Here is a 16,024-nt window from a genome sequence, read left to right as displayed (position 1 = left end):
ACAAGCTCCTTGATCTGTTCACATAAATTGTGATGAAGTAGAACTCTTGCAATCAGGAGGTTGACAATTAAGCTTTTTGTTTAGGCTTGATGAACCTTAATATCTTCAAAACATGCCCCTACTAATTATAAATGATAGAAAATTTACCTCTATTATTATTCTGTAAAATACCACCATTATTATTGGTTTGATTACCTTAGCACATTCAAGTGTTTTTTCTTTGTATCTTGTAAGAAAAGAAATCGTTGAGAATTGTTGAAATAAATCAGAAATATATTTAAAGGAAGTTGTGGTGTCGCCTGATAATGAAAATTTTGTCCCAATTGGATTTACAACTCTTATTCGAAGAAGACATACATGAACCCAGTTCATAGTTTCATACATATAGATAGATGATATATATGAATATCATAAGATGAAGGTAGCCTCTTCATTGCAGACACAGGATCTCTAAGCATGACCCTATAGCTTCCAATGCAGAATTGTGGCCACATCTTTTACCTAACAAACAAGAAAATTGCAGTGGTGAAAGACCATACATTATGATTACACAGTGCTCCTAATTTTCTTTGCACAAAAGGAACAACTTCAATATGGAAAGTGATGGAGAATCTCCATTTACATTTATTAGGAAATATAGCTTGTAAAGAGGGTAATCACAGAGTACATTTTAGAGAGGAGAATACTTAGGGAACCAAGATGAGGTCATTGATAATGGTTTTCATACGGAGAAAGAAGAAGCAAGGTCAAACTGGAGGCTCCAGAGCTCAAATGATCCCTTAACAAAGTCATAGTATCCTCCTTTCAGTGCCAAAGTTTTGTTCACAAGGCCCTCTCTCACAAATGGGTAGCTTAGCAGGTTTCCAAGGGAAACATTCACAGCTTCCTGCACAATATAATCCAACTTAACTTGTAAGTAAATTATCATGTATGTAGCTATTGTAGTTGAACATTATGTACAAATTAGTGAAAGATAATAGAAGATATGAATCAAGCTTGTGGCTTTTATTGTCTCATACCTTCTCACAGTGTGTGCAGAGCTCTCCAAAAGGTGCATCCCCATGTTTTGCCTTCACCTTGGCCTTTGCAGGTAAACCAATGCTGACCCAGTCCTCAATAAAATCACTGCACACAAAATCAGAGATAAAAGAGTTAAGTTTCTTAATGAATCATGTCGGGATATATATAGAATGTCTAGTTCTCTCTACCAGAACCAACTATTCTAAAAGTTTAAGCTGTTTATGATTCTATATTATGCTTCTAATACGCCATAACTCATTGGACTTGAAGCGTGACCAATGCGAAATTATACTTCGGCTGAAATTCAACTTTTTATTAGAATAATGAGAGCCAGTAAGGACTGAACTCTAAACCAATTGGTCAAAGAGGACCTGATACATTTTACCAGACACTCAAGAATTTGTGCTTCAATTATAATGTCAAGGTGTAAAAAATTGCTGAAGGAGTGTAATTTTTGTGCAAAGTAATGACTTACGTAGAGGTGGTTCCATCAAATGGGAAAGACAAAAGCCCCTTAATACCACCACAAGCACTGTGTCCAATGACTACAATGTTGGACACCTGAAGGAAAATCATTTGGGTTAAAAATTCTTGATAAATCCCAGAATCATCAATGTTGACAGTATGCTTGAGATTGTGTGCAGTTTTGATATACCTTGAGATGAAGAACTGCATACTCAATGGCAGCCCCAGATCCACTGAATTTTGCCTGTATAAAATGAAGAAAGTAAGCATTTTAGTGAATTGGATTAAGACAACTAAACAAGGCAAAAAAGGCACTTTTTTTGTATGTACTGAAAAAAGACCTGGTCATATGGTGGAACCATGTTAGCAACATTTCTGACCACAAAGGCCTCTCCAGGCTGGAAGTCCAGCACATGAGATGGGCAGACTCTTGAGTCTGAGCAAGCAAACACCATATACTACAAAGAAAACCAAGCAAAACAAAGTTAGGCTTCAAGAAATAAAAACTCTTCAATCTAATAGTTTGTTAGATTATGCGGTTGGAAGCTTCATAATCACTTCTAAAGAGAAACTACAAAGCATAGTAACTTCTGGGATTGACGTGCTTTGATTTAATTGTGTCCACCGCCAATCCAAACATACTATCAATGCATGTTTAGCTTTACAAGTTCTCAAAATCATGATTTAGGAAAAATTAACAGGTTATTGCTACTTTTGCCAAAACCATGGTTCTGAGAGGTCTCCAGTGCAAATTCAAATTTCAACAGAGTTCCATTGTGTAAACAATTCGTCACAAAGTTAAGTACCGGTGGGCTCTGGCCTTTGGCAAGTTCTCCATACAAAGCTGGATTTTTGCTGTGGAAAAATAATGAGAAAGAATGAGAAAGCTTAAGCCAAAAGAAAGATAGACTATTATGAAGGTAAGGTATAATATAATGACTTACTCATATTTCTCTTTCTTGAAGTAAAGGAAACCAGTTTTGATCCTGTCTGAGGCTTCAGATGATGGGATGCCATCAGATGATGTTGTCCCTAGCTGAGCTGTTATCTGTTCAACTTTTTCAGCTGCTGTGGCCTTCAACTCATTCTTCTCCCTACATTAGAACACAATGCAAATGAACTTAGCGCATGTTTAGAAATCTTTCTATAATTGATTTTGAAGTCAAAATTAATTCTCGAGAGAAGCTTGTGAGTAGCTTCTGTGTATCCGAATTGATTATGTGAAATGGTGCATGCTTCGAACTATAGAGTGCTTGAGGTTTACCTCAACAATTTCTGGAGTTCTTCAATAGCTTCCTCATAGTTCTTTCCCATATCCTAAAAGAAAAAGAAGTACATGTCAGTTCAGTTGAAACTAAAAAGTTACCCTGAAAAGGTAATGAGAAGTGAAAAGTAATTTTCTCATAAATATAGGGAAATTTTAGGACTATAATAAGTCTGTAACTATAATACATAAAAAAGAAAGGAAAACTGAAGGGTAATGCGATTTAGAATTCCACCAAGGAAATAAAAATAGTGTAAACTTACACAATTTATAAAAAGAAAATAGTATTTTTTACTGTGCCTGAGGATTAATTAGTTGCTAATTTGGTAAAATTGGTTTTGAATGGACCCTTTCTTCTAGTGATTTGCTGCTTTATTCGGCTAAGTATCCTCCAACTAACACAACTACCCATACATCCAAATTCATGTTATATATATAGTATTTATTTTTTGTATAAATTTTCTTCTTAACAAAAAATTGTTCAATTGTATGGTGCTGACTGGTGACACATACTAGTGCATGAAAATATTCATGCCACACACCTGTCACTCAAACCTAACTAATTAAGGTACCAATTTGATAGATCCCAAACAAAAATCAAATAGGGCTCCACGTGACAGCTCAACTTTAATTAGAAAAACCAATGAAACATGGACACTGATAGATTGGTAACCACCTGATGGCCAAAAGGAAAATGATTTATAGAAATTCACATAGTACATGCATTCGACGCACAAACACATTGTTAGGTGCAGACACCCGACACACAAATACACATTATTAAGTGTACATATTATTTGAGTGTGTAAGTATCATTTCTCACATAATTTATGGTAATTCAAACACACATTTGGATCCAAAAATGCAATTAATATCATGGTTTCTTAAGAAACAAACAAACGAAACGAGAAATATAATTTCAATTTGTAATTGATATATCAAGATGTGTTTGATATGTTTACCAAAGTGGGGATGATAGGAGCAGGGGCAGCAAAGACAGGCCTGTCTTGGATAAGAGAAGGGAAAGAAGAGGAAGATGAAGAAGAAGGAGAAGAAGCAGAAGCAACGACTAAGGGACGTAATGTGACCCTCTTGAGAGAAGTTTTGGCAGGGGAGATAGAAGAGAGGTAGAAGCCGTTTATGGTAGAGGTCGACATTGTGCAATGAAGACTCAAATGTCTACGCTATATAGCAATTGTATGTAGTAGCTATGTGTGTGACATGATCAAATGGCTATTCTATCCCCCATTTTTATGTGAATACAAGGTAGATAATGAAAATGAAAGTCAAGCCAAGGAGAGCTTCACTCCTATCCTTTTAGATGAGGTTTGGATGTTGGAGATTAACTACGAGAGAATGACCATAACTCAAATGTCAATTTGGATCAGGAATAGGATCACAACCCATATCTTGTCTTGTACCCTTTGTTTTTCTATCCCCCATTATTTACCTTCACACAAACATATAATCAAACTCTGCGCACATTAAATTTGATCTTTGAATTCTTGATACATTGTTGAATATGGACCATTCCCTTGTTTGTGTGGATATTATCTATGAGATTCACGTTAATTCTTATGTGAATTTAGATATAAAATAAGAAAGAAATTGTGGTAGTGAGTATTCCAAGGGAGTTAAGAGCTTTGGTTTATTATTGCTGTAGGGTATGGTTGTTTCCTTTCCTTTCAACTTGTGTGTCCATGACATACAATTGCACGCAATGCTGGTTTGCCACGTATTTGAAAATTAGTAATTAAATACAATCACTTACCCCCCAATTGAAAAGGACAAAACATTGCAGGGTATATTGCACTCTTGCAGTAACTGTATGTTCTATTCACTGCTTTTGCTACAAATTTGGAGGGTTCATCCATTCATAACATTTGTATATGCTCATGTCAGGTATAAAGCAATAGTGTGGCCAACACATTTTGGCTATCTTACTTTCTCTTAGTAGATTATATGTTCAATTTCCACCATTGATAATTTCCATTATTAATGAGAGCGTTGTATTAATGGACAATCTCTAAATATATCTCTAAGCGACCAATATATAAAGCAAATTCTAATTTAAGCGTAATATATTAAGGATATGCGGACCATAAGTTATAGAAAGTTATATCTTTAACTAATAGCAAATATATTAGTTGCTTCATTATATGGCTGAAATTAGATATATGCATCCTTTGGACAAAGAAAAGGGAGAAAAAAATAAAGAAAATAAAAATGAAGTACTAATGTTGAAAAATAAACTTGAGCATGACATGAGTAAAGAAAAAGGAAATGCTTTTTGATACCAACTTACCAAGGACATCTGAACCAAATGCAAGAAGAATATGAACCTGGCTTGTATTCCAACCCATCCTTTTATTGTTATTTTGCATTTTTATAAGTTGAGTAATTATACGTTAACATTCACTTTGACATACGTTTTAGTAATGATTTTTAATCATTATAAATATTAGCGGCAGTTAAAAATTATCGTCAAAAAGTGGATGTTTGGGTACCATTTTTGTTATTAATATTTATTTTTCAGAAAAAATAGAAGAGTTATTTGCCCCTTCTTGCCTAAATCATCCATACCAAATAGCATTACTGAAAGAAGAAAAATAACCATGGCATAATTATATATTTTTTAATTACAGTCTTCTAGTCATAGAATTATAAATTTTAAATAGGTATATGTAAGGCACAGATATAATGAATAATATACAGTTTCTTTCCATTTTTCTCTGTCTTTATCAAGCATTAAACTAATTAGTTAAAAAATCTAATGCCAAAATGGACAAATATATTTTAAAACAAAGTGTTTGAGGTAATTCACTGTTTAAGCATTAATTAAGTTGTAGATTCAACAAGAAAAATATTGATAATAATTGAATATAAAGCCTTGTCTATCCTCTACTAACCAATGGTTCATATGTGATGGACCTGACAAGCAATGGATAGATAAAACCTATCCTTAGAGCAGATAATTTGTGGCCCTGGGTCAATTTTTTGTCTTTGTGGCTCTCTTTGGATTTAAATTCTGCCAGTGTTGTTTGTGTTGGGCTTATATCTACACAAACAAGCTTCATGTATAGATTCATATGCAGCTCATTTTTCTAATATAGTCACTATTTCAGTTAGTCGTACTACTAGATAATTTTCACTATATAGGGGTAGACAACAAACTTTTCTAAACAAATTAATTCCCAATTGAACATGTGTTCATTCCGAGAATGTTAAATTAGTAATGGTTATTAATTCTGCCTTCCTTTTATTTTAATTCAAATAGCTAGTTTGATGACACATAGCATGGTGATATGTAAGTAAATTAGATAACTATGGTCCTGAATATTGTGCTCATCATAACAAACTACAAGAGAGAGAGAGACAGGGAAAGAGCTAGAGAAACATACATTCTGTTCCAAGGTTGCACCAGAACCAGTGGCCACTTGCCATGAGAGGAACACTTTTTGGTCATTGTAATAATTAAGAAGCAAGCCAAGTTGAAATTGCAGGTGTGGTCACGGTTACTGCTGGATTGCAGAATTACAGACAAGTGCGGGTTGATATGGCCGTAATTGTAATCCTCATGCTGAATCAGTGACTCCAAAATCCGTTACGCAATTGCAGCCACAATTCAGAACCATGGTAGAGATTAATGTCAACAAAACTGGAGTATCTGAGGAAAGGTTAGTGCTGCTGAGTGCTGAGTAGCTAGGAAGTGAAAGAGAGGAGGTGTGGTGTTGGGTTTTATGATGAGTGATGATCAACACTAGTTGTTATTGTGACAGTGGCATTTGATTTTGATGACAACATTCTATATACACTATGGTGTTATTATGTCAACACATTCTTGTCCTGTTTCGGGAATATAATTAGCTGGTGTCAATGAAAATAATAATAGTTTTAAGAGATTGTCTAACTTATATGAGGTTATAACCCATTTTAGATGAGTTATTTATAAAAGTTCAAGTATAAAGAAAGAGTAATGTAGTTCCTATCATGGAAACCATAATTTCAGATTGCAGATTTCTCGCATCCCCACATACATAATTTCTCTTTTAGTTCCTCCCGTAGACAGACAAATAATGTGCTCATACTTCATCTGTAAAAGCACAGTTTGGAATTTTCCATTTAGTTGTAAGTGGAATGACCCACCAGAGTGGTAAATTTTGATTTTGGCAGCTGATTTGCCTTGTATTCATTATCTTAATTAAATTGATTTTGAAATTTTGATCAGAGTGTGCAAGAGGGCAATTCCAAAGAGTTGAACTTTCAACGATATGATTTAAACAGTCACTTTTAACCACTGGGATTAGTAATTATTAGGTGTCTTACAGTCTAGTATTCATTCTTATTTCAATTAATAAAATCTATGTTGGTTTTTTAAAAAATACTATTCGTCCCACTTAGAAAGGGGTCATTTAACTAAATAGATTAAGTCACACAACTCCTAATTTTAAATACTTGAATACATATGATTTGCATATTTTTCTATCTTATATTTTTCTCATCACAAGTGAAAACATATGATTTTAACACGCTGCTTAATAACTGAATGACCACAATGATTTTATATGCCTATATCTAAGTTGACTTCATTTTGATAAAAGAAAAAGCATTATAGGTGGAAAATTATAAAAATATGTTATATTGGCTTTTTGGTTCAGCTGAGACCAAAAAGCAAGAGCATAAAGAAGGGATGCTTCCATATTGTTTTCTCATGTGTAACTTAACTCTTCTTCACCCTAGCACCTACAATCATATGCATCGCCATTATGATAGTAGTAACATGTCAATGTTAAGGCAAATTGGTGTAAAAATCACCACTTGTAAATTTGTTCAAAAATCCAGCAAATCATGTTTTTAGTAGCTATGGTTGATCTCATCTCAAACACACCACACATGCACCATGTAATTGCCTAGAATGGCCCTTTTAACTTTGAGTTTCCATTTAAAATTTGGAAAATGTCTGTTTTGAATTTTGACTTTGTGATAATTAGTTTTTTGGTACATCATAAAAGATAAATTACACAATAATTTAGATATTGGTTCTTGGACATTCCCCCAACTCATATGTAAATAAATCTTTCTGGAATTGATTCTTTCGTTGATGATAGTCATACCAAATTCTGAAATCTGGTATATATTTTCCCTTACTCCATAGTTAATTCCAATGATGTATTAATTGTTAGTATTAACATTACCAGATATTGAATTCCGGTATGCTTGAAAATCAATCTGAATTTTCATTCTGGTACCAAGACTTACATTATTAAGTATTAACCACAGTTTTGAAGTTTGAAAAGATATTGCTTCTTACTTATGAAGTTTATCAAGCATAATATAAATGTTGAGAAATTCTTGTGGACAATATATGATTAAAAGAATACATAAAGATTATACATTGGACAAATACAATGTTAAATTACAAATATTTAATTATTCGTAATGTCTACATCTTGACTTAAATTGTTTTCTTTCTACTTGCCATTTGAATTGTTGTATGCGTTTCAAATATGGTAACTCCCAATGACGAGCATGTGCATGACAATGAGTGTGCCATTTCGAGGCAATAGGGGGTATTGGGTGACCATCCTTTAAGTGAACCTATGTATGAAAACAGAAATTGTGTTAGTAAAATGTACCACAAGTAACTAAAGTAGTTTCAAAATAAAATAAAAATAAATTATTGTCGTATATGTAAATAAAATAAGTTATACCTGCACAAAGTGACAACTATTAACAAGTCCAACAGCAATAATTTTATGATTGCGCATAGGTGATGTGTGACCTCTGAGTGGGAAAAATGTTATACATCCACAATTTGATAGTACAAGAAAAACCAATTTAAACTTTGTAGCAATAAGATATCCCATATCTGGAAGAGACATCCATTTATCCGGTGTCACCAACATCCCAGGAATGGTGTAGAGTGAGTCAAGTAGTTGATTGACACGTTCAATGGAGCCATACAATGCAACATACTCATGATGAAATTCTTGGAGCTCTTTAGCCAAATCAATTCGAATCTGAGCCCAGTTGTGTTCCTCTTGACCTAGTAATGCAGCAAGAGCTCTAAATCCACAATTTCCATCCGGGACAACATCAATGATGTCATTAATGTAACAATGAAGCTCTGGCGGAAACTGGTTAATGTATGAGAAAACTTTAGTAGATGGAGCCTTTATGCGCTTAAATGTTGTGAAAGGAACATTGGTTGAAGGAATAGGTAGTTGAGAGGAAGAGACATACATTCTATGGTGCTGAATATTGTGCTTATAACAAACTACTATAGAGAAAGAGAAAAAACATACATTCTGTTCAAGGTTGCACCAGAATCAGTGGCTAGCTTGCTAACACTTTTTGGGTCATTGTAATAATCAAGAAGCAGGCCAAGTTGTAGAGATTAATGTGAACAAAACTGGAGCAATTAACTGATGAAGATTTTTGTTTTTTGAAGAGAATATTGGTGGGAAAGGTTAGTGCTGCTGACTAGCTAGGAAGTGAAACAGAGGAGGCGTGATGTTGGTTTTTATTATGAGTCACACTTGTTTGTTAATTGTTATTGTGTCGACATGCAGTGGCATTTGATTTTGATGACAACATTTTATGTACATTATAATGTTATAATGTCAACATAGTCTTGTTCTGTTTCGGCTTTATAATTGGCTAGTTATATATATATAATGTGTTTTCTTTGTTTCATTTATCTCAAAAGATTATAACTCACTGTTATTTATTTATAAAGTTTAAGCAAAAATTTAGTGGTACGTACATTGTTATTATAAAAAAATATGGAAAATGCTTTATTTTTGTTTTAACGTTAATTCTACCCTTTTTTAGATAAAAAGATTAAATGATAATGAGCTATAGTAATTTTTTTTGGTCAAATAGTAATTTCCTTTTAAATTATACTTCTTAGAGTTGGGCCAATTGGGCCAGCTGTCAGGCCCAGTGGTTCCTGCAGCAATTAGCTAGTTCCAGACTTCCAGTTTTTTTTTTCAGACAAAAAAAAAGAGACTTCCAGTTTTCACTTCTCATTGGAGAAAGCAGAATATATATAGGCCGGTTTTATTACTAGTTTCATTTTTCAGTAAGTTTTTTTTATATGCAAAGAATATATTGATTAAGCATAAGGGGTGCTAATCCATATACATTGAGAGGGAAGAAAAAAGAGAGAAAAGAAAGTAGCAAGCTAGTGTAAAGTTACACCAACCACAAAAATAGACAAGCCAAAATCCACCCTACAATGAAAACAAACTAATTCAGAATACCGTAACGGTGGGCGAATCCAGACCTTATATATCAGTATAGCTAAATATAAAAGAAATTATAAACTAAAATATATTGAAAATATTTTTTTTCGAAAAAGATAAATATTATAGAAAAAACCATGAGAAAAAGTTTCTCATGGAAATAGAAGAGATTACAATTCAAGAAGGACTAGGCTTACAACAAAATATAACAAAAGAAACAAAGTGAAAACAACAGTACAGTAAAGAAACAAGAACAATAAAACAGAGAAAATACAATATGAAAACAACAATCTATACTACACTAATAGTGAAGGTCGAAAAATAGGAGGTGCATGAGAAATCCACAACAGCACATAGCAGGTTACAACACTTATCAAAGCACAGAACACATGAGACTTGACAACAAAGTGTAACTTTACTAATTTGTGATCTTATTGGAAAGTTCTGCTTACACATACTGCTACCCACAAATACCAAACTCAAGCAAAACTGTCTATACAAGAAAAATAGAAGAAAACTAACGAACACAAGGAAATTGTGAATGTATAAGAAAAGACTAAAGAGAGCTATTGCAGTAACTTGATGTTTAAAACTTAAACAATAATTTCATAGTTTAGATATTTGTGAATGTACATATAGAGAAATTATATCTCTAAGTAATTTACAAACTCCTTAAACTATTTTAGAAAAATCTCCTGGTTTTATTAGGATTAGATGTTGGGTCGTCTCCTTTGGGTTATCTCTTAATTTCTCTTCTGTAAATTGTGATTTTTAATTGTGAGACGTTAAAAATAATTTGCAATTAGAGACATGAGTAAAATCAAAACAATAAACTTTAGATTGAAAAATAACTTGCAATTAGATGTTGGGTTTTCTTGTCAAACATATAATTTTTTTTTTTGAAAAAAGAAAAAAGAAAAACTGGCCACACCTAGCCTTCAAGTAGATCCGTCCATAACCGTAAGTAACCAAAGTAGCAAATTCCCCCCCCCCCCCCCCTCCTCTATGTGACTGACTATATTAAGAAAAACTATCTTAAGGTAAGAGGAGTGCTAGTAACACTATTTCTCTATTCTAATGCTTTCTGTTTAGCACTCCTTGCAACACTATTTCTCTATATATGTCTAGGCTTAATTGCACTTTTGGTCCCTCATGTATAACCATTGTGTGATTTGAATCCTTCATGTTTAAAACGAGCGATTTTGATCCCTCAAGTTTTAATTTGTGAAAATTAGATCATTCCGTTAGAAGGACATCCAATTGCTTACAGAATATGCTGACATGTCACTCACTAATGATGTGGATCTGATCACATATGCCACTGGATGCCATGTAAGTAAATAAATAAATTTTATAAAGAATTATAATTTATTTTACTTCAAATCATTAATCCCCATCTCCGTAAAAAAAAATCCCCATCTCCGTCAAGAACAACATGAACAAACCCATTATAGATTCAAAAGCAACAACACTTCCAGAAATTAAAAAATTGAATCATTTTCTTCAACCAATCAACAACCTGCACCCACCACAAAGAACCCATAAATCCGGCAAGGAATCCATAAATCCAGAAAGGGGTGAGGGTATAAAAATCCAAAAACCCATAAGTCTTGCTGTGAGAATCCTTGTGCAATTTTTCCTGTTTGGTAAATCACAATTTTATTGAAGGGATTCCCGTATAAAGGGGGAAGAAAGAAAAGGGGAAACGTGGAATATGCAGCAGATCTCCTTCCTTGTCTTCGATTCACCACCTCAACCTTTAATCCCAGTTTTGAGCCTTCCTCAATTAGATCTAGACCACACCCACCAAGCCACCACCATCGAAACCCAGTTCCCAGAGAAGAAGCGATGAAAGAAAATCAAGAACAAACTACGCACACTCAAACGCAACTAGTACAGGCCAGGGAGAGAATGTTCACTCATCTCAGATCTAAGGAGGAGAAAAAGAAGATAAGAGGTTGAGAAGAGAGTGGAGGTGGTACAGTCGTGGATTGATTGTGTTGGGTTTGTGCAATTAAGCCATATGTCTAATACTTTCTGTATATATGTTCCACTAAAAAAAACATTATCTTATTAATTAGTTGAAATATATGTGCATTATATTAATTTAGAAGTAAAACTCATATTTTTAGTGGACTTCACAAAAATTTCAACTAATTAATGAAAGTGTGTTGAAAAGAAAATCTTAAAAAAGTATTGCTACCTACCTGCCTTATTCTGCAAATTAAAGTTGTTGGGTGCTGGCATTCAATTGCTTTGTAATATGAAAAACTAGTGATTATACCCGTGCGATGCACGGGCTCTAAATCATTAATTTTGTTGAAATAATTGTGATTCATTTAATCCAACAATGGTTTATTATTTTATTATCATTTATTAGATCCCAACTACTTATATATTTACATTAATTATTTTTTCACAAAGTCAAAACTAAGTACACAAACAGGAAACATCAACACATACAATACACTAAGAAACATAAAATACGCTAAGAAACATTGAATCAAAGTTATTACATATTTCAATTGAAACTATTAAACCACCACACACTCAAGGGTTTCGAACAACTACAACTTGAAAAGTATCAGACACTTACAGCTTGAAAAATCTCAACTGATCGGTGAAATTGAATATGCTTGCCCTGCAATACTCATACCACCCGATGCCTATCATGCATTTAGGATACAAAAGAGAGTTCATTCCTGAGTTGACATGTACAAAAGGTGTTCTTACATACTTCTTATTTTGTTGAACCTGAAGGAAGGTGCATAAAATTCACATAATGTGCTTAGTCGCTTAAATTGCTTAGCTTAATGGAAAGGAAGGAAGACTTAAGGTGACTGTGGTTGTGTGCTTAGTTGCTTAAGGTATCATTTCCTCTTTTAGTTGCTTAGCTTAATGACAATGACCTTGAAAATCTCATGGATCAAGTCCTTGTAAAGTGAACACCGAATTCAGAGTTGTGTTAGTGCAACAATTCACCAATCTAAATATCAAAGATGAAACAGAAAAATATTCAAGTCTGCAACCAAAAAGAGCCTATGTTAGAAACCTATTGACAAATATGAATTTCAAATGCAAATGTGAAAAAAGAGACCTAACAACCCAAAATAAAGCAATAGCACAGAACTTTACGAAGCCTGATTTTTAAAAGCCAAAAACCAAACTCACTTTAGTAGTTATACCTCATGCTCCCAATGTGAGCTATTTAAACAAAATGCATATCATTTAATTTTTTGTCATATGAATGTGTGTTTATCATTTAGAAAGAAGATAAATAATTAAGAGTGGATTAGTGGTTAGAGCTTTAAAAAATTTGCAAGAAAACTTAGGTTTATAATAAGTTAAAGTATCGAACATAAAGCTAAAGTAAATATATCTGATGAGTATAAGGATGCAACTATGAGTACAACTAATACCTATGGATGTGACTTGGATAAGGATGTAGCTCCAAGACCATAACTCCATGTGTCTGTTTTTCACATGAAAATCAAGAAGAAAATTGAACTTATGAGTACATAGAATAATGAGAAAATCATTTAAAACTTAAAAAAAATTCCATAAGATTGACTCACCACCCAGTGCAAGGAAGCTTGAAGGTATGAAAAACGGTAGAAAGGGGGGGTTTGAATAACGTTTTCAGTATAAAACTTCCACCTTAAAGATTTTGACAAATCTTTCGAGAACTTAAGTGCTAAAGATAAGAGATAGAGAAGCACACAAGGATTTTATCCTGGTTCACTTGATGAATCACTCAAGCTACTCCAGTCCACCCGTTAAGGTGATTTCTTCCTTCTTAGAATGAAGGCAATCCACTAATCAGGTAAGAGTTACAACTGCACTTGAAACCTACAAGTGACTAACAATTACACTGACTTAGCTCACACTAAGATTCACTCTCTTAGTCTTCTCTAGGATCCGATCAACCTTGATCTCCTAAAGGAACTAAACAAACTGTTTATCAAAGAATTGTTTACAAGAGATTTGCTTCTAAAAAGCTAGTAGTAAACTCAATGAATTTCAGATGAAAGAAAGCTTAGAAGAATTTGAATATGTCTTGCGCGTATGTGAATGCTTCTCGCCGCTTCTTTCAGTCTTCAGCCTCTTTATATAATCCAAGGATTAGGGTTGAGCGTTGCATGGAAAATGCTACCGTTGGAGGGCAGTTCTGGAAAATCCAGCTTCTGCTATGTCTGAGACTGTTAGGTAGGTCGTCAGGAAGGTACAGTTGCTTTTGTACTTGGATAGCGACTTGACCTTTAAACCTAGGAGACTTCTGATCAGGGGAATGCTTCATATTGGAACTTGTGAAGCCGGTTGATCAGAGTCAGAGGGAAAGCCCAGATCCTCTGATCATTGTTTCTTCTGATTCTGAACTCAGAGGGAAGTACATGGTCTTCAGAGTATCTTGCTTCTGGACATCAGAACTTCACTAATCAGCTTCTGGATCTTCAGAGTCTTCTACACCATCAGAATATCTGAGCCTTCAGTGTTTCTTGGTTATCTGACTTTCTGGATCTTCAGAACTTCTAGTGACTGAGTCCACATCAGAGTTTGTATAACTTCAGAACTTCTGAAGCTTTTCCACTGTTCATACTGAACATGGTGAATGCGAAAGCGTTGCTTGGGTCGCTCTTTAACACAGTGCTTCTGATTTGTGTGAGATTGAGTTGAGGTCAGAGCCTGTAAATAGCACACTCAGAAAAACACGTTAGAGTACCACAATTGTTCATATCAAAAGATTAACTTGTAATCATCAAAACATAGAGTTGTACTACTAGATCAAAACTTGATCTTACAATCTCCCCCTTTTTGATGATGACAAAACTAAGATTTTTGATGAACAATTCTTAAACATTAAACTGAATTCACTCAGAGTTTAGAGATATAGAATAAGACTTATCCTGATGTGAATAGTTTATCTTGCTCATTCTGAATTCAAGTCACTTCTTGATTCTGAGCTTAGCTCCCCCTGAATCTAATACTTGATGAAAACATTAGTAAAGTCTAGATTCTGAGCTAAATGATATAAGAGTTCAGAGTGACAAACTTATGACATAGATGAAAATAGAGTAATCAGAGCGCATAAGTAATCAGAGTCAACGGACAAGGTATCAGAGTCTTGGGTATCAGAGTCAAACTAGAATCACTTCAGAAGAAGTGAAATGTATTCCTTGTATTTGCCCAGTGACACATCTATGGTCATAAAGGTGGAACTCTTAAATTCTCCAAAAGAAAAATAAATCACACTAACACATCTTACACATCAAAAACTGGGTTTACTCCCCCTTTTTGTCATAAGCAAAAAGCCTGGGGTGTGAAAAACTTAGCTTGAAGTACAAGGTACTCCCCCTTAGAGAAGGTCTAAGTTTAAAGAAAGGGAAAACGATGCAAGAATCAGAGTTAGGCGAAATAAATAGAAGAGTTAATGCAAGATAAGAATGTTTACCACCGGCCAAGGGAGTAAAGAGGAGGGTCAGTTACCAAGAACTTAACCTCGAGAAACTGTAGGAGCATTAACTGTCAGAGAGAAAGTGAAGCCTATATAAAGCGTTGGAGAGAGAGGTAAGCTTCACAACTCGAACAATTTTCAGTAAAAAAAATGGCATCATATATCGTAGCACTAGAGGAGCTGAGAAGGAAGGCCTTTGAGGAGGACTTGTTCCTGAACATCAGGCATCCAGAGGGTACTAGGACCATGTCAGAGCTAACACGGACACTGCTGGAAGAGGACCTGCATCCAGAGTTGAAGAGAGACCTGAGGGAATTTCTTGCTTTCGTGGAGGAGGTGCAAGAACTCAGCCAGCTTGAACTCAAGCTGCTGGAAGAAAAAGAGATTTTTGAAGAGAAGCTCAAGACTGCAGAAGAGATTCTGGAGAGGGATGAGCTAAAAGACAGGCTCAACAACATCCAGTATGCACTGGAGCGTCTGGAGAAGGATAGGTCAGAGCAGCGCCAGGAGTGCAGAAGAATGAGGAGGGATCCTCCATTCTAGACTTTAGGAAAAGAATGTATGATGTAAACATAA

General features: G+C 34.4%; 2 protein-coding genes across 4 annotated transcripts; both read right to left on the bottom strand.

Annotated features, from left to right (window-relative positions):
- Nucleotides 1–303: 303 nt before the first annotated feature.
- On the bottom strand, nucleotides 304–3,993 carry LOC130739221 (carbonic anhydrase, chloroplastic). 3 transcript variants are annotated; one of them, XM_057591470.1, is made up of 10 exons: nucleotides 3,712–3,993; nucleotides 2,750–2,802; nucleotides 2,430–2,579; nucleotides 2,292–2,340; nucleotides 1,827–1,943; nucleotides 1,676–1,729; nucleotides 1,496–1,581; nucleotides 1,020–1,125; nucleotides 728–886; nucleotides 304–501 (listed from the first exon to the last, which is right to left on the bottom strand). In XM_057591470.1, exons 1-10 carry the CDS (start codon nucleotides 3,904–3,906, stop codon nucleotides 463–465), a joined length of 1,008 nt encoding a protein of 335 aa, XP_057447453.1. In that variant the 5' UTR covers nucleotides 3,907–3,993; the 3' UTR covers nucleotides 304–462. The 3 variants fall into 3 exon arrangements, with proteins under 3 accessions (XP_057447453.1, XP_057447454.1, XP_057447455.1); XM_057591471.1 differs by having other exon boundaries at nucleotides 687–886; nucleotides 3,712–3,992; XM_057591472.1 differs by lacking the exon at nucleotides 3,712–3,993 and adding an exon at nucleotides 3,013–3,134.
- Nucleotides 3,994–8,120: 4,127 nt separating this feature from the next.
- LOC130735628 (uncharacterized) lies at nucleotides 8,121–9,219 on the bottom strand. The gene is made up of 2 exons (XM_057587555.1): nucleotides 8,461–9,219; nucleotides 8,121–8,347 (listed from the first exon to the last, which is right to left on the bottom strand). The coding sequence occupies exons 1-2, from the start codon at nucleotides 8,992–8,994 to the stop codon at nucleotides 8,180–8,182; spliced, it is 702 nt and encodes a 233-aa protein (XP_057443538.1). The 5' UTR covers nucleotides 8,995–9,219; the 3' UTR covers nucleotides 8,121–8,179.
- Between the last annotated feature and the right edge of the window lie 6,805 nt (nucleotides 9,220–16,024).

This window comes from Lotus japonicus, chromosome 2 (genome assembly GCF_012489685.1).
Source record: "Lotus japonicus ecotype B-129 chromosome 2, LjGifu_v1.2".
In the NCBI taxonomy this organism is placed as follows: Eukaryota; Viridiplantae; Streptophyta; class Magnoliopsida; order Fabales; family Fabaceae; genus Lotus; species Lotus japonicus.
The sequence above is the reverse complement of the archived record's forward strand: the minus strand, read 5'-3'. Positions and strand labels throughout refer to the sequence as shown.